This window comes from Calidris pugnax, unplaced genomic scaffold, assembly GCF_001431845.1.
Source record: "Calidris pugnax isolate Ruff unplaced genomic scaffold, ASM143184v1 scaffold8, whole genome shotgun sequence".
In the NCBI taxonomy this organism is placed as follows: Eukaryota; Metazoa; Chordata; class Aves; order Charadriiformes; family Scolopacidae; genus Calidris; species Calidris pugnax.
Window position 1 is genome coordinate 21,590,076 of NW_015090830.1, and position 21,413 is coordinate 21,611,488.

Consider the following 21,413-nt stretch of genomic DNA (forward strand, 5'->3'; position numbering starts at 1 on the left):
GCGAGAGGCGGCGACGGAGGGAGGAGGAAAAGGAGGAGGAGGAGGAGGAGGAGGGTCCGGCGCCGGGGAGGGCGGCGGTGTCCGCAGCCCCAGCCGCCTCCCAGCTCAGCCTCGGTCCGCCCCGGCACTGGCTGCCGACGGCTTCGTTTGCATAACCACCGCCCCCCCGCCCGTCCCAACCGCCATCTTCCGCCTCCTCCCGCCGCGCCGCCGGGATTGCGGCGAGCAGCCCCGGGGAGGCGCGAGGAAAGGAGCTCGGTGGTGCCGGAAACACCCGAGCGCCTTCGGTACAGAGGGACGGGGAGGGAACCGCTCCCCCCCGCCCCTCCTCGGCCGGCGGCTTCTGCCGACTGAGCATGCGCGAGGGGCCGCTCCCTGCAGTGGCGGGAAAGCGCGGAAAGGGGGCGCTGCGGCGCTCTCCCGCGCATGCGTACAGGGAGGGGGGAGGAAGGGTCCTGCCCCTCGCCTCACAGGGGTTACAAGATGCTGAGGAAATGGCTCCTCAGGCCCTTCCTGCCCCTCGGGCCTTTTTTGCCCCCTTGGGTCCTGCCCCTCAGGCCCTGCTTTCTCTTCAGGCCCTTCTAGGGAGCCGCTGCCGTGGTTTGTACGGCGGTAACGGCCACCGGCTGGTCCTACCGGCTGCCAGGTTTCCATGTAGCGAGGAACGGCCCTGAGCGAAATGCCATGGCGCTAGGGGTCTTTTTTTGAGGCAGAAAATGTACAGTGCTGAATTAGGAAATAAGTACTGTGTCCACCTCTGGAGTCCTCAACATAGAAAGGGCATGGACCTGTTGAACGGGTCCAGCGCAGGGCCATGAAGATGATCAGGGGGATGGAGCACCTCTCCTGTGAGGACAGGTGGAGGGAGCTGGGGTTGGTCAGCCTGGAGAAGAGAAGGGTCAGGGCAGACCTTATAGCAGCCTTCCAATACACAGGGCTGGAAGTGGTGGCAGTGCCTCAGGGTGAGGGGGTGATGGGCCCAGCCAATGCTTCACCTTCTTGGAAAAGGGCTGCCTGCGAAGCGCTGAGGTCTCTCATGCCATGCTGCTCTTCCAGGCCACCCTTGACAAGTGCCTGCCCAAATGCCACAGGCGAGGGTTGTGTCCATCTGCCAGCAGCAAGTTTAACGCTGGGGGAGAAGCGTTACCACCTGCAGTACGTTACCCCCACAACCACCAGCTCCAGGGATGGCTGAGCTTCCAGTGGACAAGCCAAGGAGGATTTATAGTCAAAACTGCAGCTGCCTTTTTGAAGCCTCCGGTTAAAACTTTGTTTTCCCCCCCTGGAAGTGTTTTCTTAGCTTCAGGAAAATGCCTTCTAAGGAATCAATCCTTATCATCAATGCAGCTAACTGGTGGGAATCCCAGCTGCAAAATAATGACGTCTGTAACATTTTCTTTACTGAAAAGACAGGGTTAAACCCAAACGGGCTTATTCGGTCTACTCGGAGGCTAAAGTACTGAAGGGAGGATGGGCTAAACAACAAATGATGAACAGATAGTGGCACTCGGAAAGAGCAGACCTTTCAAACAGAGGTGAAACCAACGGATGGTGCTGAGAAGATCAACCCTCCTGGCTGCCAGCACACCAGCCAGAAGAGCCCTGCAAAGCGACCGAGAGGAACATCTCTGGAGGAGGCCCGGCTGCCCCAAACGGCCATGGCTTGCAGGAATGCTGAAAGGAAGTGAGAGAGGCATTTACTGCGGCAGAAGAGAAGTGTTACCAAATAGAGCCGGGCATCTGGAGAACGTCACTAGCAGAAGCTGTCGCACATGGATTTCTTGCCTGTGGAAGCAGGCATAAGGAATGAAGTTCGTTATGAAATGCATTGTAAGCATGTGGCTCAGTGAGTAAAGAAAAGGAACGATGTTGAAATGAGGCATCCTGCTTATGACTGCAGACTGTAAGAACCCAGATCAAAGTAAGCGCTGGCTCAAGATAAGGCGTGAAGTCTGAAATGGCTGTGCAGAAATGGAGTTGTTCAGTGAAAATTGGATGCTATTGGGAAAGTGAAGTCGGCCAACAGATGGAAGGGAAAATATTCCCTTCCGTCTCGAATTTCCACCTCTTAGTGGAAAAACGACATCACTGCAAGATTAAATAAAAACAGTGGTATTAGCTGAAGAGAAACTAAAGGGAGTCTTTATGAGATTGACTATGATACTGGCTGTGGGCAGAGTCTTGGGAAGAACTTTTCACTAATGTCTGGAATAGGTTTGTGAATTTTATTCCACCATTTGCAGGTACAGAAAGCCATCCATGCAGAAGCATCTCAAAAGGGAGATGCGACCTAGTTTGTTCTAATAAAGACTGTAGCTGTTGTTCTCTTGTGAAATCCTTATTTTTTTCTGGTGTTAGGTAATTGGGAAAAGGATTTTTGCTTTCTCGTTCCTGTCAACGTGCCCTGAAAAACAACTGCCAAGAGTGAGGTGGTGATTTCAACAAGTTTTTTCAGTCCTCTTGAGGAAGAGCTTTTGGCAACATCTGTACCACGACCTGATAACGTCCATTAGGCAGCATGTGCGTAGCACAATATATTTCTCATCTCCCCTAAACCTGTGGCGTTACAGCAGAAGAGGAACAGAGTTACGTGGTAGGGGGCCCATGAGATCATTAGGCAGCCCAAAGAGCAGTCTGTGAAGGACTGTGGGAAGTGAGTGCAATTCAGGCCAATGAGATGTTTCTCTTCTGGCACTGTTTCCCCACCGAACACAGCTACCATACGGAACCCGTTACAGCTCTGTCTTGGCTGCCAGTAGCAACTGTGGAGGAAATGTCTCTCACCTGTCAGCATTTGTTAGCTTGATCACTTCACGTGCCCCGTGGGAACTGGCGAGGGATGCTGATGGGTAATTCCCCCCACCAGAATTAGCTGCCAGCTATCCCAGACACGCTGATGGATGGATGGGAGATACTAGATGAGAAATGACAGCTTACTCCTTCAGCAGTGAGAAAAGATGAGAGCCGGAGGAAGGGGAGGCTGATGGTGGGTGAGGGGGACAGGGATGGGAACACAGGCACAAAATCATTTAAAGCCATCCTTCCCCAATTTCCTCTACCTGCTTTCCTCCACCCCCTCTTTTGTTCTGGCTCTGCACTGCTGCAGTCAACAGGAATTTTACATCCTCAGTAGGGCCAGAACTGAGTCTTCATCTGTCTCGTGCTTTCCATCTGTTTTCATTTTTGTTTCTTCCCTTCCGGCGTGCCCATACATTTATTTGTCCATTGGTCCACAGTTAAACTAAGAGCATAAAGAAAATACCACTCCCTGCTTTAGTCTGGTGGGAAGTTCCAACTGCTCCTCATCTTCCCAAGGCATAACACGGATAATGTGATTTGACACGAAGGCATGCCCATGTCTTCCCTTATATTCTGAGCTCTACTTCATGATGTGGAAACGGGGGAGTGATGCTGTGCACCCGGAGCTGATGCCCGAAGCCCCGCCGATAGGGCAGAGCATTCCACTGACCTCCTTTCTTCAGCGAAGGGCAGGGAGAAATGTCACGGTGCCTGCCAAGAAGATCCATCTTGTCAGCAGTGTCCCCAGCACCTATCTTGCTGTCCCGGACTGGTGCACGCTGTCACCGGCACGTTCTACTTCATCTCGTGTCACGGGAGCTGGAGAAGAGGAGGAGCTGGCAGCAGGGAGAGCAGGGAAGCAGAGCGGTGTTGAAAGCGTCAAAAGACAGACAAAGCCTTTGGTTTTACAGCACCCGAAGTCCAAAAGATGCTTGCAATGAAGGTATGTGTTTTATAAGAGCGGCCAAGATTAAAGTTTTCGTTGGGTTTCCAAATTTTTCCTGAGCATTTTTAAAAATTAAAATTAACAGAGAAAACCTTTATTTTCAACCCCCAAACATTACATCATCATCCAGTCTGAGAGAAAGAGGTAAAAGGAACAAATAATGTATAATGAAACCAACAGAAATGTTTAAGGTTAACATCTACACTCACGTTAGGAAAAAGCATAGGAAGAAACAGTAGCTCTAACAAAATACTTTATACATTTTCTACTGATGTCGGTGAAAAAGAAGAATGGATAATAATTTGTTGTTTGGTGTTTTTTTTAAAATAGCATTTAGCATATAGGACGGAGGTCTAGACATTCTAGAAGGGAGAAATATTTCATGCTGGAGGGGTGGGATAAAATGTGAGTTTATATTTGTGACAGGACACAAAGGGTTGTCCTGTTATGTGCAGAAACTTGTATTTTTTGCTGAATAAAATGCATCTGGAGAGCGCCGAGGGAAGCAAGTGCCTGCCCATAATTGCGTGCCAGGAACCAAATGTCTGTCTCACAGGTGTCACTGGGCTCTGCAAGTAACCCCACTGGACGGGTACGTTGAATTTACAGCAGAATACCTGAGAGCAGGATTTTATCCAGTGCCCTCTGCTAGCTTGTCGGGCTGCTTTTCCATTTCCTTTTTGCTCCAAACTGAAGCTGGACATTAGTCAGGCTGGATGGTTGCCACCTCTGTCTTATCAGAGATCTGTTTTGACTGTGTCTCTGAAGCCGCGCTGGAGGCATGGAAATCATCTTCTGCGTGCGACGTATTTATGGCAACGCTCTGGGCCCAGAAAGGGGCTGTGGTGACAGATGCTCTTCTGACTCTCAGAAAGAAAAAAAAGAGGGTTTAATTGTCGAAGTTAGGAATAAATGCAGATTATATCTACCTAAGCATTATCCTGCCTGAGAGACACTGCTCAAAGCTCCACGAGGTGGCTGACAGCTGTGTATTTAGATTCTTGCATTGTACATGGCTTTTAACAGGCACTTGCAGTTTAAACCTATCTCAGCTCCCAACAGAGTTGCCTTACGGGCTCTTTCACTCCTAAATCTGTTCTTACTGGCTAATTACAAATGTTTTGAATGACCTGTTCCAGGTCATCCTGGCTTTACCTGGATGGGGTCTCAAGCCCTGCCAGGGCCCCACCTCTGCTCCTCACCCACTCCGGGTGCCCGAGAGTAGATCAGACTCCGGGATCAGAGGTGAACAATTACAGCCAGTGTCCCCAAGGCAGGCATGGACACATCTCCATCAAGCTGAAACGTTCCTTGCTGTGGAGCGGGGAGAAAAATATCAAATGCAATTTCAGTGATCAGATTGGACGTTCTCTCCCTGCCTCTGATGCAATGTTGCAATAGTCTTTTAGAAACTTCAGCCAAATATTCAGCCCAGTGGATACAAGTACACATCTGTGAGAGGAGCTGCTCAGTTTTAGCTCCGTTTAACTCCATGGCCATTCTGCAGAGGATCCTCCCTTTGCTCCGCTCACTGAAGAACAGGGACAGGCAGCTCTGTTCCCCATTCCCCATCACTTAGCAGGAAGAAAGAGTCTCAAATCATTGTGAGAACTGTAATGGTCATTGCTACCTGCCGATAAAAATTCATATTAATGGAAATAAATGAGCTTAGAAGCAGATTAATGCAGCTATAGCCAGGAAACTGATGGGACGCAAAGAAGGGGAAAAAAGTAGCAAGAATAATTCTTTATATTGCCCAGATACATTTCCCTATGCTCTGGAAGTCTGACTGAAGTTTTTACTGAATCCAAAGCCAATCTTTCCATCATCCCAGGTGGGATTTGGTTTCTGGCAGGGAATCGAATATCCCTGTGAGTCTAACCCCAGATACGGGCAATAGTTCTGGTGTCAAAAGAATATGGTTTAAAAGTTACATAAGCGCTTTGTATAGAATTGTAATAGAAATTGATCGAACTTTAGCTGAACTCCTGCAATTAAATCTTAATTGGGCCTTTTGCACCTGGATGAGGTGTAGAAACACCTGAGCTTAATTGTGTTCTTGCACATCCACCTGGACTAGATGTAGAAACAATTGACCGAAACGTAGATCAAAGAGATGGACTTGTTGCAGGATTCCCATATTGAGAGCTCATGGAGGGGGAGCAAGGCCCACGGAGGGAGCGCGCTCCCGGTCCCTGGTCTAAGTATGGGATGAGAAGACATACAGGCTTTGGAACGGAGTCTTAGTGTGTCCAAGAGGAGCCCTGGGAGATTAGAACACTAAAATGCATACCCCCTTGTAAATAATGAGCAAACTAGTTAAGAGGATCTTCCCAAAATGTTTAAAACATTAACTTGAATGCATATGTGTGATGAGGGATGGTAAAAGAACTGTAACTCTCCAGTCAGCTGTTTCTTGTCACTGTAAATACTGGTCTCTCAGAAACGGGTGGTGTGCTGGCTGTTGTTAAATGCCCGGCACCCAATTCTGCAGAATCAGAATTAAGACAAGTATCTTGACTCAACATGTTGATTGTTTTTTCACACACTGGGTGAAGAAGCCTTATTTAGGGACAACAGTTCTGTCCTCTGACAGCTGGTCACGTGCTGTGTAGCTCACATTCTTTAGCTGGCAGGGAAAGAAATTATAAACTGATGGGTTTATTTACATTTTTATTGCTATTGATGTTAATTATCTGGGTGTTATCCCTTTTTCACCTCCGGAAACACTCCACCCCTGACTCAAATACCTTCCTAAAGTTGTTTATACTGGGAAGAGCAGGGCTGTGGATTCACAGCCAAGTGGTATCGTGACAAAAGCGTATGTAGTTGGGGCTGTTACCACTGGAGATATTTCCAACAGTGAGAGAGGAGCTACAGATGCCATTGTAGAAGCACAGCAGAGACTCCGCCTGGAAAACTCAGTACAGCATTTAGGGAAGAGTAGTTCAAACTGGAACAGACCCACAAAAGGGTTACTGGGAGGACTGGGGAGTGGTGAATATTACCAAACAAGAGCAGACTGGAAAAGCTCAGTTTGTTTAGTCTAGCAAAATGAAGACTGAGAGGGGATATGGCTGTTTATGCTTCCTTTCAGGCCAGTTAAAAGCACAGCACTACTCAAGTTCAAGGAAAACACCAGCACGAGAACAAATGGGTGTAAACTGCCTTTCATGCAGCCTTTTTATTCTGGGCTTCGTTAGGAGGAGAGCTGCCAGCAGATCAAGGGAGGCGAGCCTTCCTCTCTAATTAGCACTGATCAGGCCACATCTGGAGTACTGTGTCCGGTTCTGGGATCCCCAGGAGAATAAAACATGGATTTACTGGGTTGAGACCAGTGGAGGGCCACGAAGGTCACTAAGGGACTGGAAGTTCTCTACTATGAGGAAAGACTGAGAGAGCTGGGGCTGTTCAGCCTGGAGAAGAGGAGGCTCAGGAGTGGGGAGATCTCATCAGTATGTATAAATACCTGAAGGGAAGGTGTAAGAAGACAGAGCCAGGCTCTTTTCAGTGGTGCCCAGTGACAGGACCAGAGACAACAGACACAAACTGAAACACTGGAGGTTCCTTCTGAACATCAGGAAACTCTCTTCACTGTTGAGCATGACCAAGTGCTGACAGGTTGCCCAGGGAGGTGGTGGAGTCTTCATCCTTGTAGATGCTCAAAAGCAGTCTGGACATGGTCCTGCACAACTGGCTCTAGGTGGCCCTGCTTGAGCAGGGGTGGTGGACCAGGTGACCTCCAGATGTCACTGCCAACCTCAGCCCTTCTGCCATTCTGTGATTCTGTCTTGGAACACACTCAGGCTGGCAATGAGTTGACTTCCAGTCCCAGAGGAATGAATGGCCTCTTAGACCAAAGACCAAGAGGACTAAACCTATTTTTAAGAGTGAGTTTGATTTTATGAGATGCCATGATAGCAGAGACACTGTCCTGCTGACCCTACTAGACACCTGCTGCTACACAGTCTTTAAACATCATGGTGATGATAATAGTTTATGGTAGTGGAATGGGAAAGAAAAGGAAAGTTTTGTACTGTTAAAAAAGTAAGATCGCCGGGGTCCCAAAGGAACTGACATCAGCTCTCTGTAGTTATTATAATTATTAAGTTATGAAAAGGGATTGATGTTAAATTAGTAGAGATTTATAATTTTTCCTTTCCCCCCCCTCTTTTCTACTATATATTAGTAGAAATCAGATGCTTCTCCTAAGAAAGAGCGAACTGTCACAGCTGGTTTGTAACGTTATTTACAATGTAAATGAGTAGGCAGGCCCCAGCAAACTGAAGGGAAGGACAGCCCTTCCATTATTCCCCCGACCCCGGAAATCTCTCACCCCTCTTCTTCTCTCTGGTAAGGAATGTCTGGTATGTGAGTGTCACTCCAGCTTGGTTTACTTTCTGCTTTCCAAGAGAAGCTGAGCTTTGCTGGCTACCCCCCGTGAGACTTGGAAGCTGGGAGGAGGAGGAGGAGGAGGGTGGGGAGGGAGGAGTGCATCCACCAAGCTTGCTTACTGAGTAAGCCGAGCTAGTAACTATGCTGGCCAAGCCAAATTTTCTCCTTACGCAATTAGTGATGCCTGCAAATACGTGCTGTGGCCAAAGGTCTTTCTAAAGCGTGGAGAAGAGAAGAAGCTACTGCTTGAAAAAGATTAGAAAGGAGAACAGTGAGAATTGAGAGATCAGCAGGTGAGGAAGCTGAGTGAGGCAAAGTCAGTCCGGTTCTGGGCTCCCCAGTTGAAGAAGGACAGGCAACTGCTGGAGAGTGTACAGCAGAGGGCTGCAAAGATGATTAGGAGCATTTCTCTTACAAGGAAAGACTGAGGGACTTGGGTCTTTTTAGTCTGGAGAAGAGAAGGCTGAGGGGGGATCTGATCAATGCCTATAAATACTTAAAGGGTGGGTGTCAAGAGGATTGGGCTGGCCTTTTTTCAGTGGTGCCCAGTGACAGGACAAGAGGAAATGGGCACAAACCTGAACATAAGAAGTTCCACCTAAACATGAGGAGGAACTTCTTCACTTTGAGGGTGGCAGAGCCCTGGAACAGGCTGCCCAGGGAGGTGGTGGAGTCTCCATTTCTGGAGACATTCAAAACCCACCTGGACACGTTCCTGTGCAACCTGCTCTAGGAGGACCTGCTTTGGCAGGGGGGTTGGACTAGATGATCTCCAGAGGTTCCTTCCAACCCCGTATCATTCTGTGATTCTGTGAAAGCCTTGAGAGAGGCGGTAGAATTGTGTTTGTTAAAACGTATGGAAGCCAGCTCAGCACAGGTCTTGGATCTGTTCTGCTGTCTATTGAAGTCAACAAGAAGATTGACATTAAGTTCAACAGGTTTCATCAGTTCCTGTGTAAGGTGGAAACAAGTGCTGAAGGTGCTAATTAAAGCACGTAACAAGACTTGGGATCTTTTATTTCAAAAACAAAGCACCCAATCACTGCCCCTCCCAGCCTGAAGAAAACATACTAAATATAATCATCTCATAATCAACAACAACAACAACAAAATTATCAGCAACAGATCATACTCTAATTTTTAGATTGAAGACTGTAAAATAGTACAAGCACCGGCCGTCCTTTGTTGTCACATCACTTCAAATTTCATCCTCTTTGATTCATGGCAAAAGGCTTGCTTTTTACAGGTATAAAAATGAGGGGAACAGACGCCTTATGCAATCTTCCAGGCTTCTTGCAGTTTGTCTACACCAGCCTTGGTCAGGGAAACTCAGACCAGTTATAGGGGTCACCCACAAGAAGGGTTCCTAGAACTGTTAGTCCCCACACAGTTTCAGTTGCACAGTCCTTCACCCTTTCCTCTCCCCTAAGGAAGCCTGCCCGCCTGTCTCCCAAACGTGTCCCCTGAATGACTGAAGTCCTTTCCCACCATTCATGTTGGGATCTGAGGTTTCCTCCCTTCAGTCTGGCATTAAAGATGAAAGGCTGTTTTAGAAAAGAAACCCGGCAAAACCAAAACACGGATAGAACCTCTGGGGGAATGAATCCTTCTGAAATGAAAGTGGAGTGAACACACACACACACACACACACCACACAGTTACACTAAACAATGGCTAATGAGAAATACAGCTCTGGAAGACACTTCAAGGGACTGCAACCAACTGGGAAGAATGGGTGAGGGCTGTGCAAAAGGCACAAATTGGAACAACATGGTTGAATTTCAGAAATCAAAAACTTGGGCTTACTGTCAGGAAAAAAGACTTAAGAGATTCAAATCCAACACAAGCAAGAGGGTGAAAGCTTGATACAGATGCCTGAAAATAATTCAGTTGCATGGGTTTTATTTCTCGGGTGAAAGAGATGCAAGGAGGAGAAGATTTTCTTCTACCTTCAAGGTACAATTTTTCTAAGTGGGTGGTTTTGGCTTTTTTCTCTGTAACACTGACATGGTAGAAAAATGAGAAGAATAATATCAGCTGCAATTTAATGATAACACTATTCAAATGCTGAACAGCTTTATGAACATCACAAAATAAATGATAAATTGACCTGCATCTCTGATCCTGGGCCTGGAGCAACTTCAATTTCACTTTACCACACTTGGGAAATAACGGTGCACTTTCCACCTGGTCTTTAAAGCTGCATTCCTCCATCTGAAATGAAACAAAAAGTCCCCAACTACCCTCCAACCTTAGACATCCGTTTGCTTAGTCTTTTGGGACCTAGAACTTACAAATGAGTTTCTACCACCATGAAAACATCGTAACTTTCCTAAAGTGCTGGCCAAGACCAGTAACCTCCTCTTCAGGCTCTGCAAGAGCCATTGAGGTATAAGGTCTCCACAGTCCGGAGCGAGTCTTGCCCCAGATTGCTGGTCACTGAGCAACCACACGTCCCAAAAAGGAGGTGTGGTACCAACCCACTGAGTCTGACCAACTCAGGAGCCAGGCAAGAGTTCAGTATGTTCCAAACAAATAAATAAGAAAAGCTAAACCATTGCACTAGATTTGTTTCACAAGAGATTTCTGATGTTGAAAGAAAGTCGTAATTCCTTACAATATATTCGAAACAAGGGCAGGGCTTTTCAGCACACAAAAACCCCCCCAAAGCAGCACTCCCAGAAATTGTCATCATAAAGTCTGCTGCAAAGGCTTCTCCAGGGCAGCCCTCGGCACTCGCCTGGATCCACCTGACTTCAAGCCCAGTCCTGCAGCCTTTATTTATGTGGACAATTCCATCTGCAGTACTCATGACTGCACAGATAAACTATTTATGACAGAGCAAGTCTCAACTCAAACAAGTCACTTTAAGGAATAACAAGGATTAAAAAAAAAAAAAAAAAGACTAATACACGTATTTGAAGTATTTCTGGCTCCATAATATCATGCTGCAAGTTGAAGGGAAGCTGGTGCAGAACTCACTGAAGGGCCCTATTTCCTACGTAATTAAGGACAATAAGGGAGCCAGGCACATCCTTTTCATATGAAGATTACTATAAACTTTTAATACTTAATCTCTTTTTGATAGATTTCTTACAAAGCACATCTTTAATGACATTAATGACATTGTATTTCTTTTCACGTTAGCTCCTTAGTCTGTGATCGTAAAAGACATAATAGTTCTTTGTTTCTTGCTTTCAATACAGGTTAGTAACTAAACAGTGGTTAATACTGGTTAAATTCCATAGTCCGTACTATTCAGGAAATCATGCTAGGCCAGCATTAATACTTTCATATGGGTTTTATCTTCTATCTATTTATATTTGGAACAAAAACCAGGAAATGAGTTACCTCCTTTGATTATGTAGGTGTGATACTTCTTTCGAGATGTGCTGGTTTTGTCTGGCATAAAGTTAATTTTCTTCATAGTAGCTAGTACCATGTTTTGCATTTGTGCTGAAAACAGTGTTGATAACACAGGGATGTTTGCTGAGCTGAGCAGTGCTCATACACAGAAAGGAGCGAGCGGCTGCGTGGTGCTTAATTACTGGCTGGCGTTAAACCCCAACACAAAACCATCTTCTTTGTATTAGAACTTTTCAAGGCAAGCTTTGATAAAGGACATCTTTCTTTTTCTTGTTGGTTTTCTCTTTTATTTTTTTTTCTTTTTTTTTTTTTAATCTTCAGGGTTTTCTCAAAATGAATTCTTTCATCTTCCTGGCTACATTTTTATCTCTCCTAATGCGATATCCTGCTTAAAATTGCCTACCTTTTATTCATCACAAAGCATATAACTATATCTAGAGCATTTTAAATGGTTTACAGAATCTTCTGAATAGCAGTATTTTCCTGATAAAAACAAATATATTCCATAAAAGCAGAATTTGTTCTCACCTCAACTCACTGCCCATACAGTGCTCACCTGTGACCAAGGAACCAAATTTGCCTACATTAAGAGGGATCTTTAGAGTATTCTATACATGTATTTATTCAATTATAGGGAGCATACTTCCCTAAAAATGCTTAGTTTGCTCCAAATCTTCATTTCCCACAGATTTTTGCTCCAAATACAGAGTAATAGATAGCTCTCCTAAGGATTACCATCTGAAAAGTGCCTAATTGTGGCTGGGAAATCTGTTCAAATGTAGGTTATTCCCCTGCCAGAGGTCAATACTTCATCAAGAGGCAACGGCCCTTATCGGGTCTTGTCCATTTTCCAGGCTGAAATATTTCACCTCTTAAGAATGCATTCCCTTTACTGGAACCATGGGTGTGCTCCTGTGCTCTGACTTGGTGGAGTTCCCCCTCTGCTTAAGCCACAGACACCTTTCATTAATTTTTTCTCCTTTTCAGAGTGGATCTCTTCTCCTCCTTTCTATCCTCAACATGCAATAAGTGACCTGATCACTCAGTGGGGCTTCACAGCAGGACACCTCCTCACAGAGCACTTCACAACTCTGAAACCATGCACCTTTGTGGAGCACGCTGGAGGCTATTATCTGGGAATACATTGTGGTTTAGAAAAGTATTCATTTCCATCATTTGTAGGGCACAGCAAAGGAATTAGTAATGAGAAGATCATCAGTAAAATGTCAAAACTTCTTCCAAAATCAGGAAGGCAACTCCCAGACAAGAGGATAATTAATCACAGACTCTCCCTGCTTTATTAGGGCACCGACCTTCTAATGGGAAGTCTGAGATTTAGTCTCAGGCTTGCCAAAGGCTTCCCTCGATCGTCAGCTCTCCCATCTGCAGCTGCAGGGCCAGGACATTTGTATTGTGTTTGCCTCACAGAGAGGCTGGAGCGCCAAGTTCAAAAAATATCTGTAAATCTCTTGGAAAGCAGTGCTGAGAAAAAGGCATAAGCACAACCTCTCTGGTACTAGATAGCTCTGAAGCTGCCTGGGAGAATCAGACAGGTTATGCTAAGGAAACGCTCCAGAGAAAGCCTGTATGTTCATGTAACAATATCAAATATAAACATATTATTATTAGCACATTTAGTTGAGATAATGAAGTCGAAATTGTAATGTGGACTGGAGGCGTGGCCAATGCCCGCTTTGATGGAGAAACACAGAACTGCTAAGTTTTCCTCCCCCTGTGGACTGATGTATGAGCCACAGCAGCGCCTGGCAAAGGGAAAAATGCTGGGTGGGTCTTTGGTTTAATGTATTTCAAGTTTGAAGATTTACACGTTCTGTACCTCTGGGATTTTTATATGCAGTTAATAATTCCCCATTGCAGTCAGCAGCATAAAGGGTTTGCTGAAGAGGAATCAAGCAGACAGTGTGTGTCTGTTCCCAGCTCACCTCCAGTGGGGCTGAGCCAACCTTCTGCCTGGCCATGGCTGGGCACTGCACGGAGAGGAGGACCAATACCTTATTTGAGGTCTGCCTGCCCCGTTCCTCTTTACAGCCAGGGACTGCATGTGGGACATGACAAATTATGAACTCTTCCAGCAATTTCAAACTCTGCACATACCCGTTTCAGATGGCAATCTCTACTTTGTTTCCAGAACCTTGTTCCTGCCTTTGTGCTGGCTCTGCAGCCTTCACATCAAGTCAAAACAAGCGGGCAAGGTCAGGAGAAAGCCCCCCTATTGCTGAGGGCTATACATCCCACCTGGAAGATCCTCTGTTCAGATGGAAGCACTTTTGGAGACAGCTGGCCAAACCAAGAGAGGCTGCTACTCAAACAGCAGTCGCCAGGGCTGGGGCTGGACAGGGCTGGTCAAGAAATTGCACGGTAGACCTGACAGGAAGATTACAGAAGGACATCTTCACGAGTCCTTTCCCACCATACTTTTCTAAAGTAGGACAGTGGATTCCACGTAGAGGCTTCTGGTGTACTTATAGGGGAACTGAAGGTCATGAGGGGAGAAAATGATGGTTAGGAACACAGTTAAGTGGTGGACTGAGCAGTGTTGGACTCATTGATCGTAAAGGTCTTTTCCAACCTAAATGATTCTATGATCAGTACATTTAAATTGTCTCCACAGGGGCTAGACCTCAGGCATGTGCCGTTTTCTAAATGATATTTCACTTCTTCTGAGATGTCTGAATGGAGTGTGAGGTTTAGATTTTGCAAAATCTGTATGTTTTTGCTTAGTTATTTATATTACACCCCTGTGGAGGCAAGCTGTGACTCACAGGTGACTTGTAAATTGTAACAATGGACCTCTGAGAAGAGTCAGGAAAAAAAAACCAACCAAGCATTGAAGAGAAAGAAATGAAGGCAAATTCCTCCTGTGGAGGGTGCAACAGCACCATAACCCATGGCCCCAGGGGAGAAAGCTGCTTTTTTTCACCTCTGTCAACCTTTCCAGAAAGAAAACATCTCCCGTATTCAAGGCCAACATTCTGATGGACACTGCTCTGTAAAACTCTTAGGCGTTTGAGGGCTGGCTGTTACAGGAGGTCTCCTCTTCACCTGAAATCAGTCCATGTTAAAAAACATGCTATGGTGGTGTTGCCACCATGCTTTGTAAAAATATAAACATCAAACTGATGCGCACAGCAACGTGGCTGGAGGGAATGGACAGATGGTCAAACAGACAATGGCCAAAATTAAGTGAATTTTACCTTTTTTCCCCTTTGTATTTCTTCCTTTTATTCACCAATATGAAACATTAATTATATACTTTAAGTAAAAAAAAATTACTTTGTTCACAAGCAAAATAAAAAATATGGATGTTACAGGACACAATTTTGATACACACTTTTGCCTCCCTTATTCTTCAACACTGCAAACCTACCCTGGTATATTTATATACAACAGCCACCTGAGATCAGTGCTTAAAAATAAACCAAATAGGAATCGCAGTGTGTATGTGTGTACAACAGACACACCAATCTACTGTAGGGGCTGAGGAGATGACATTAGGGAATACTGTCTGTTATATTTGTTTGGTTTTAATCCAAATTGTTAAAGCACGAGGTGCAGATTATGCAAAGTCTAGTTGAGGTAACTGAAGTGACTAGACACAGCTGCACGTGATGTTCTAGATGAAATGGCCACCGCTCTTTTCCAGGAGCAGGCACACATCTAGCTATCCCCTTTTCAAGCACATCCAGTCAGATCCCAAAAGCATCACCTACCTAGTGCCAGGTGCCCCTTACCCTTTGCCATCCCGCTCTCCGAACCCAGGTTCCTGGTCTGGTTGAAATCTGTGACTAAACTGCAACAGACTCACAGATGGACAGGAGCAGCAGGCGTCCCCTGGGCCTGAAGGTATCACCCCGAAGGCAGCGGGTATCTACAGCAGCTATAGGGGAAATCTGCATATATGCATGAAGGGAGAGGCAAGAGTAAGTAAAAACGTCAAAGGCTTTTTATTTTGTTATCAGCATGTAGGTGGATCTCTGTCTCCCACCCTATCTTAAATTCTCTTGTGTGGCAGAAGAAAGATCTCTGGTTTACTGCTGGATTTTCCCTTACACGCTGAAGAACTCAGAATTTTTAGTGGCTTTATACAATTCTTTATGACTTCTCTATTTAGGCACCTGCATCAAATTAATTAAGACAGAATGCAGTGGTTTCTTTGATGCAGTGCTGTACAACACTAAGCACCAAGCTTTACAGCAGAAGGCAAAGAGCTGCTTTGTTCACAGAAAAAGTCCACCTTAGCTTTCAGTAGGTAGGTAAAGCAGAGCCAGGCAGCAGGTGGCACAGGGCAAACGAGGTAAAATAAAGGCACAAAATTCATTTTGTTTACAGACACAAACATCAAGTGATTTCTAGTCATATAACAAAGGAGAAGGGGGCAGAATGGGCAACAATGGAAGTTTTTGTGGCTTTTAAAATAGCATGAGTCGAATATTTTAAAATCAGCATTTCAGCTGCTGGAAAGTTCTCTACATGGCAGCAGGGGCTAGGAAATTTCGTGGTGCACACGAAGGTTTGAGGTGATGAAATCTCAGCCCATGGTTCAGAGGAAGGGGCCAGGTCCCACACGTGCTATTGTGATAAACTATTAATTATGCATGAATACACCATCCCTGGTATTGCATGCATTTGGAAACACAAGGGTTCCCCAGAGGAAGTCTTACCTAATTGTTTGTATATCCCTCAAAGGCCGATGTCTCCTTGGCATCTAGAAAGGAATATATAATCCAGGAGGCTGCTTCTCTGAGTAAATTTCCTTCCTGACCCCTCCAGAGGGCTCCTGCTCAAAGCCCTCATAGCCAAGGAGTGTTTCTGGTTCCACCAAAGGCCCTTACTGGGTGGCCTGGCAGTAGAGAAGGCTGGAAAAGACCAAATGTGCAAGTCTGTATAGTTTTCAAGAGCAAAAAATTAAAAAAAGACTGTATGACAACTTTAGCAGGATATCTCCAAATAAAAAAGGAAACCATCTACACGGCAACCACAATGGAGAAATTGGATCACAACAGAGAAGCCCGTGATTAAAAGATATGAGGAGTTTTCACTAAATTATTCGATATAGGAGTAAGCAAATCACACTTTATTGGCAGGTCACTGTTCAATTAACCTTTACAAATAGCTGCATTTAATAATTTGTTCTGTTTATGGAAATGTTAACATAAGACAGATTAATACATTGTCTGAATTAGAGGGCTAAACCGCTCCAATTTACAGTAAGTATGTGGTAAATCACCGGTGCAGCAATACATGCAGTTATTAAATGCCCTGAAGTCAGACCAAAAGCCAGATTAAAAATTAACTGATAGAAAGATTGCCTGTGAATTTCAAATTGTTAGTTAATAGTCATTATTTCAGTGACTAAATAAAAGAAATTACACCAAAAGTTTTAGGCCATTTTAACTTACTTGTTTAACCTACCTCAGGCAACATTTACATTTATATCTCACTTCCTTTTAATGCTGAACCACCGAAATAATCATTTTAGGAGCAGGTAAATGCCTAAAAATGCAGCTGTGACTTCTACTGCAGGTGCTAAATCCTTCTCAAAATTATTCAGATATATCTTAATTTCCACTGTGCAATAAGGCACCAGAACTCGCGTCCAACAGTGAAACTACTTTGAAGGAAACATAAACTGGAGTAAACCTGCTGCGTTATTCACAATCAACAAAACCTCACCAAAAAATTCAACAAAATTTGGAGGCTAGGAGAAAGAGGAGGCTTCCATCCTCCTGTCCCAGGGCAGGTAGCATTGGAAAGCTCCCAAGCGTAGCTGTGTTAGCAGCACAGCCAACTCAATTTTAATTTGATATAAGCAGAATTATTGGTGGTCTGCATACGAACACTCCATGGGGCTGTTAGGGAAAGCTGCCCACGCTGGTAACCACACACCAGATCACCTCTAGATGAAGAGACAGGCTCAATGCATTGTACAGGAAGACCAGGACAACCCTAATAAAGGTGGAAATAAACTAGCATGGCAAAGAGCGCGCCCAGAATTAACATTTCCCTGGCATGGAAAACGTAGGCTTTGAGCGCCAATTGACGTAACTCACTAATCAGTGGCAGCTCCTCCGTCGCAGTGATCTTAGCTGGATTCAGACCACCTTGAGCCAAAGCTTCCATTTTTCTTATCATTTCATCAAGCAAGTCTCCTTTCTCATGCAGAAATCCTGGAAACAAACCACTCTTGTCACTCTAATTAGGGTGCAGCTCTGCTTAACGGGCTTTGAGCGCCAATTGACGTAACTCACTAATCAGTGGCAGCTCCTCCGTCGCAGTGATCTTAGCTGGATTCAGACCACCTTGAGCCAAAGCTTCCATTTTTCCTATCATTTCATCAAGCAAGTCTCCTTTCTCATGCAGAAATCCTGGAAACAAACCACTCTTGTCACTCTAATTAGGGTGCAGCTCTGCTTAACGAAGAATAATAGAGACTTCGCGCTGGGAAAGGTAAACAAACAAGGCATCACTTTCTCTCCCTGGTACCAGTCTTTCATTACTCCATTCCAAATCTCGTTATTACATGGTCAAAAATTACCAAGACCACGTGGCTGACAAGGTATGGAGTGGTTTTAAAATGCCAAATTATTTGTTTGGTTGATTTATGGCTGACTACAGCCTGCCACAGCCAGGGCTTCTCCTGCGGAGAGGCAAGAGATTGGAGGTAACCTCTGCAGACGCGCAGCGTGTTGGTCAAAGAGGGCAATTTCACTTCAAGTGAAGCCCAGAAAATGCCTCCTCCCTGCACGCCCGCAGACACCAGGGCTTCGCGTGCTTTGTGGTGAAAAGCAGCTTGAACCTACAGCCGTAAGCATCTAAACACACTCAGGTGGAGCTGTATATTTTTACTGAATGATCACCGCTGTCTAAGACGGCGAGGAAATTGTTTGCCATGTAAGTCAGTCCCACGGGATAGGAAAGCCCGTGGCTAATTAGAGGGTTAAAGATGGGAAACTCCTCAGGTTTTCCTAAGGAAAAAATACGCTTTGAGCGCCAACTGACCTAACTCACTAATCAGTGGCAGGTTCTCCATCGCAATGATCTTAGCTGGATTCAGACCACCTTGAGCCAGAGCTTCCATTTTTCTTATCATTTCATCAAGCAAGTCTCCGTTGTCATGCAGAAATCCTGGAAACAATCCACTCTTGTCACTCTAATTAGTGTGCAGCTCTGCTTAACAAAGAATAATGGAAACTGCGTGCTGGGAAAGGTAAACAAACAAGGCATCACTTTCTCTCCCTAGTACCAGTCTTTCATTACTCCATTCCAAATCTCGTTATTACATGGTCAAAAATTACCAAGACCACGTGGCTGACAAGGTATGGAGTGGTTTTAAAATGCCAAATTATTTGTTTGGTTGATTTATGGCTGACTACAGCCTGCCACAGCCAGGGCTTCTCCTGCGGAGAGGCAAGAGATTGGAGGTAACCTCTGCAGACGCGCAGCGTGTTGGTCAAAGAGGGCAATTTCACTTCAAGTGAAGCCCAGAAAATGCCTCCTCCCTGCACGCCCGCAGACACCAGGGCTTCGCGTGCTTTGTGGTGAAAAGCAGCTTGAACCTACAGCCGTAAGCATCTAAACACACTCAGGTGGAGCTGTATATTTTTACTGAATGATCACCGCTGTCTAAGACGGCGAGGAAATTGTTTGCCATGTAAGTCAGTCCCACGGGATAGGAAAGCCCGTGGCTAATTAGAGGGTTAAAGATGGGAAACTCCTCAGGTTTTCCTAAGGATATTACGGCCTGGTTACAGACATCCGTGACTATAACCCGACCATCTTTGTCAAAGGCCACAGCTGTAGTATATATTTTGGAGGGGAAAACGAGGTTGAGGCCGAAGCTATCCGTCTGGCCGATGAGATCCATCTCCGCACTGAATATCTTCACTCGGGTTCTGCCCTTGTTGGGTCCTTGAGCTTTCAGGTGCTCGATGACCGCGATGGCACCCGAGGTCTGGGAGACTGCAACCCCTCTCGGGCTGACGAGCTGAGACCGGATCATCCGACACTTCTTTAATTCCCCCTTCTGGAAGTCGGCCGTTAAGCGGTAGAGAGCTCCCGCCTCCGCGTCGGTGAGGATAACTTCACTCTCGGGGGTGGAATCCAAGCCCCATGGCAAACAGAAACCTTCCCGGACGGCCAGGACCCCCCTTCCCTCAAAATCAAAGGCCTTCACGGAGCGGTCCCCGCCATCGGTGACCACCACATGCCCGTCCCAGGTGACGGTCACGTCAAGCGGGTACTTGATATCGTTGCCCGCGTCCCCCCGCTCCCCGAACCGCCGCAGGCAGGATCCGCTCGGCCCAAAGACGTGGATCCTCTTCTTCCCATCGTGTGCCACCGCCAGGCGCCCCGACCTCCGGCAGGCCGCCACCCCGCTGGGGTTGACCAACGACCCCCAGCCCCCAAGGGACAACCGGAGCCCCAGGCCGGCGGGGGCCGGCCCGGCCGCCCCTCTGCTCCTCCCCAAGGCGGAGGGGAGACTGCGGCCGGCGGGGCCCAGCAGCTCCAGCAGCTGCAGCAGCGGCAGGCAGTCGCTGGTCTCGGCCCGGCCGCAGGCCCGGCGGCAGAAGGGACACTCCAGCCGGCGGCCCTCGGGCCCTCCCAAGGCCTCCAGGCAGCCCCGGCAGAGGACGTGGCCGCAGGGCAGGTTCCGCGGCCGGCGCTGCCCGCTGGGGCCGTACCGCTCGAAGCACACCCGGCACTCCAGCAGGCCCAGCTCCGCCTCGTCCGCGCCCTCCTCCTCCGCCGCCGCCGCCGCCATCCCCGCCGCTGTGAGGGGAGGCGGAGCGGCCGCCAGCACCGCCCCCCCCGCTTCGGTACGGGAGTCACCGGGGCCGAAAATAGCGGCTGGGGAGGGCGGCGGTAGCTCCAGCCCCGCAGCGCTCTGAACAGCCCCTCGGGCCTTGCTGGCTTGTAACGCGCTACGATCCCACCTCTTCCGGCGTCTGTTAAAAATAAGCCGCCAAGGGGAGCAGGCCAAGGGCACGAATGGGGTTTGAGAGCCCCAAATTTTGTAATTTAAAAGAAAAAAAATGCATTAGTATCATAGAGTGGTTCGGGTTGGAAAGGACCTTAAAGATCATCAAGTTCCAGCCCCCTGCCATGGGCGGGGACACCTCCCACCAGACCAGGTTGCTCAAAGCCCCATCCAGCCTGGCCTTGAACACCTCCAGGATGGGGTTCCAGAGCCTCACCACCCTCACAGTACAGAATTTCCTCCTGATATCTAATCTAAATCTCCCCTCTTTCAGTTTAAAACCATTACCCCTCATCCTATGGCTCCACTCCCTGATAAAGAGTCCCTCTCCACCTCTCCTGTAGCCCCCTTCAGGTGCTGAAAGGCTGCTGTAAGGTCTCCCTGGAGCCTTCTCCTCTCCAGGCTGAACAACCCCAACTCTCTCAGCCTGTCCTCACAGAAGAGGTGCTCCAGCCCTCTTATCATCTTCATGCCCTTCCTCTGGTATCCATACTGGAGTGACAGAAGACCCACAAAAGAAGGCTGGTGTTGAGATGAACACACAGCAACTCCACAGGCTTTCTCTGAACCCTCCCACCCTACAAGCCTGGTGCTGGTTTGCTGCTCATAGCTGTGCTCTTGCTGGAGGGAATGTCCAGAGGGACATTTTCTCCCTGTACTCTTATTGTCACCTGGTTCACTTCCCTCCTCTCTTTCCTCCTTGATGATGGTTCCCCCTTGGTGGCTGCTACCAAGCGTTCTTGCCACTCACTGCCAGCTCGTCTCTCAACTCGTAATCACGACTAAATGGGGACAGAGAGGAGCAACTCGTGCCAGCTTCCCGCCTCTCTGGCCCAGCTGCCCGGGCTGGTGCAAGGCCAGCCCCACGGGAAACGCGATTTGAAGAGCAGCTGCTCTTGCTCCCGGGGC

At 47.0% G+C, this 21,413-nt stretch overlaps 2 protein-coding genes and 1 long non-coding RNA gene across 4 annotated transcripts in view; all 3 read right to left on the reverse strand.

The window, feature by feature from the left end:
- The window catches only part of LOC106887330 (kinesin-like protein KIF13A), a 128,389-nt gene extending 128,031 nt beyond the window's left edge, over positions 1 to 358 (reverse strand). Inside the window, exon 1 of the mRNA XM_014940786.1 lies at positions 181 to 358. Within this exon, the coding sequence (XP_014796272.1) occupies positions 181 to 358 (178 nt within the window). The remainder of the gene's footprint in view (positions 1 to 180) is intronic.
- Positions 359 to 8,838: 8,480 nt separating this feature from the next.
- LOC106887418 lies at positions 8,839 to 17,740 on the reverse strand. The gene is made up of 4 exons (XR_001411884.1): positions 17,578 to 17,740; positions 16,189 to 16,383; positions 15,259 to 15,417; positions 8,839 to 10,354 (listed from the first exon to the last, which is right to left on the reverse strand). It is a non-coding gene; the product is annotated as an uncharacterized LOC106887418 (long non-coding RNA).
- A 61-nt stretch (positions 17,741 to 17,801) lies between these two features.
- Positions 17,802 to 20,427, reverse strand: NHLRC1 (NHL repeat containing E3 ubiquitin protein ligase 1). Of its 2 annotated transcripts, XM_014940925.1 has the most exons (2): positions 19,253 to 20,427; positions 17,802 to 18,492 (listed from the first exon to the last, which is right to left on the reverse strand). In XM_014940925.1, exons 1-2 carry the CDS (start codon positions 20,286 to 20,288, stop codon positions 18,350 to 18,352), a joined length of 1,179 nt encoding a protein of 392 aa, XP_014796411.1. In that variant the 5' UTR covers positions 20,289 to 20,427; the 3' UTR covers positions 17,802 to 18,349. The 2 variants fall into 2 exon arrangements, with proteins under 2 accessions (XP_014796411.1, XP_014796410.1); XM_014940924.1 differs by lacking the exon at positions 17,802 to 18,492 and having other exon boundaries at positions 18,753 to 20,427.
- Positions 20,428 to 21,413: the final 986 nt, after the last annotated feature.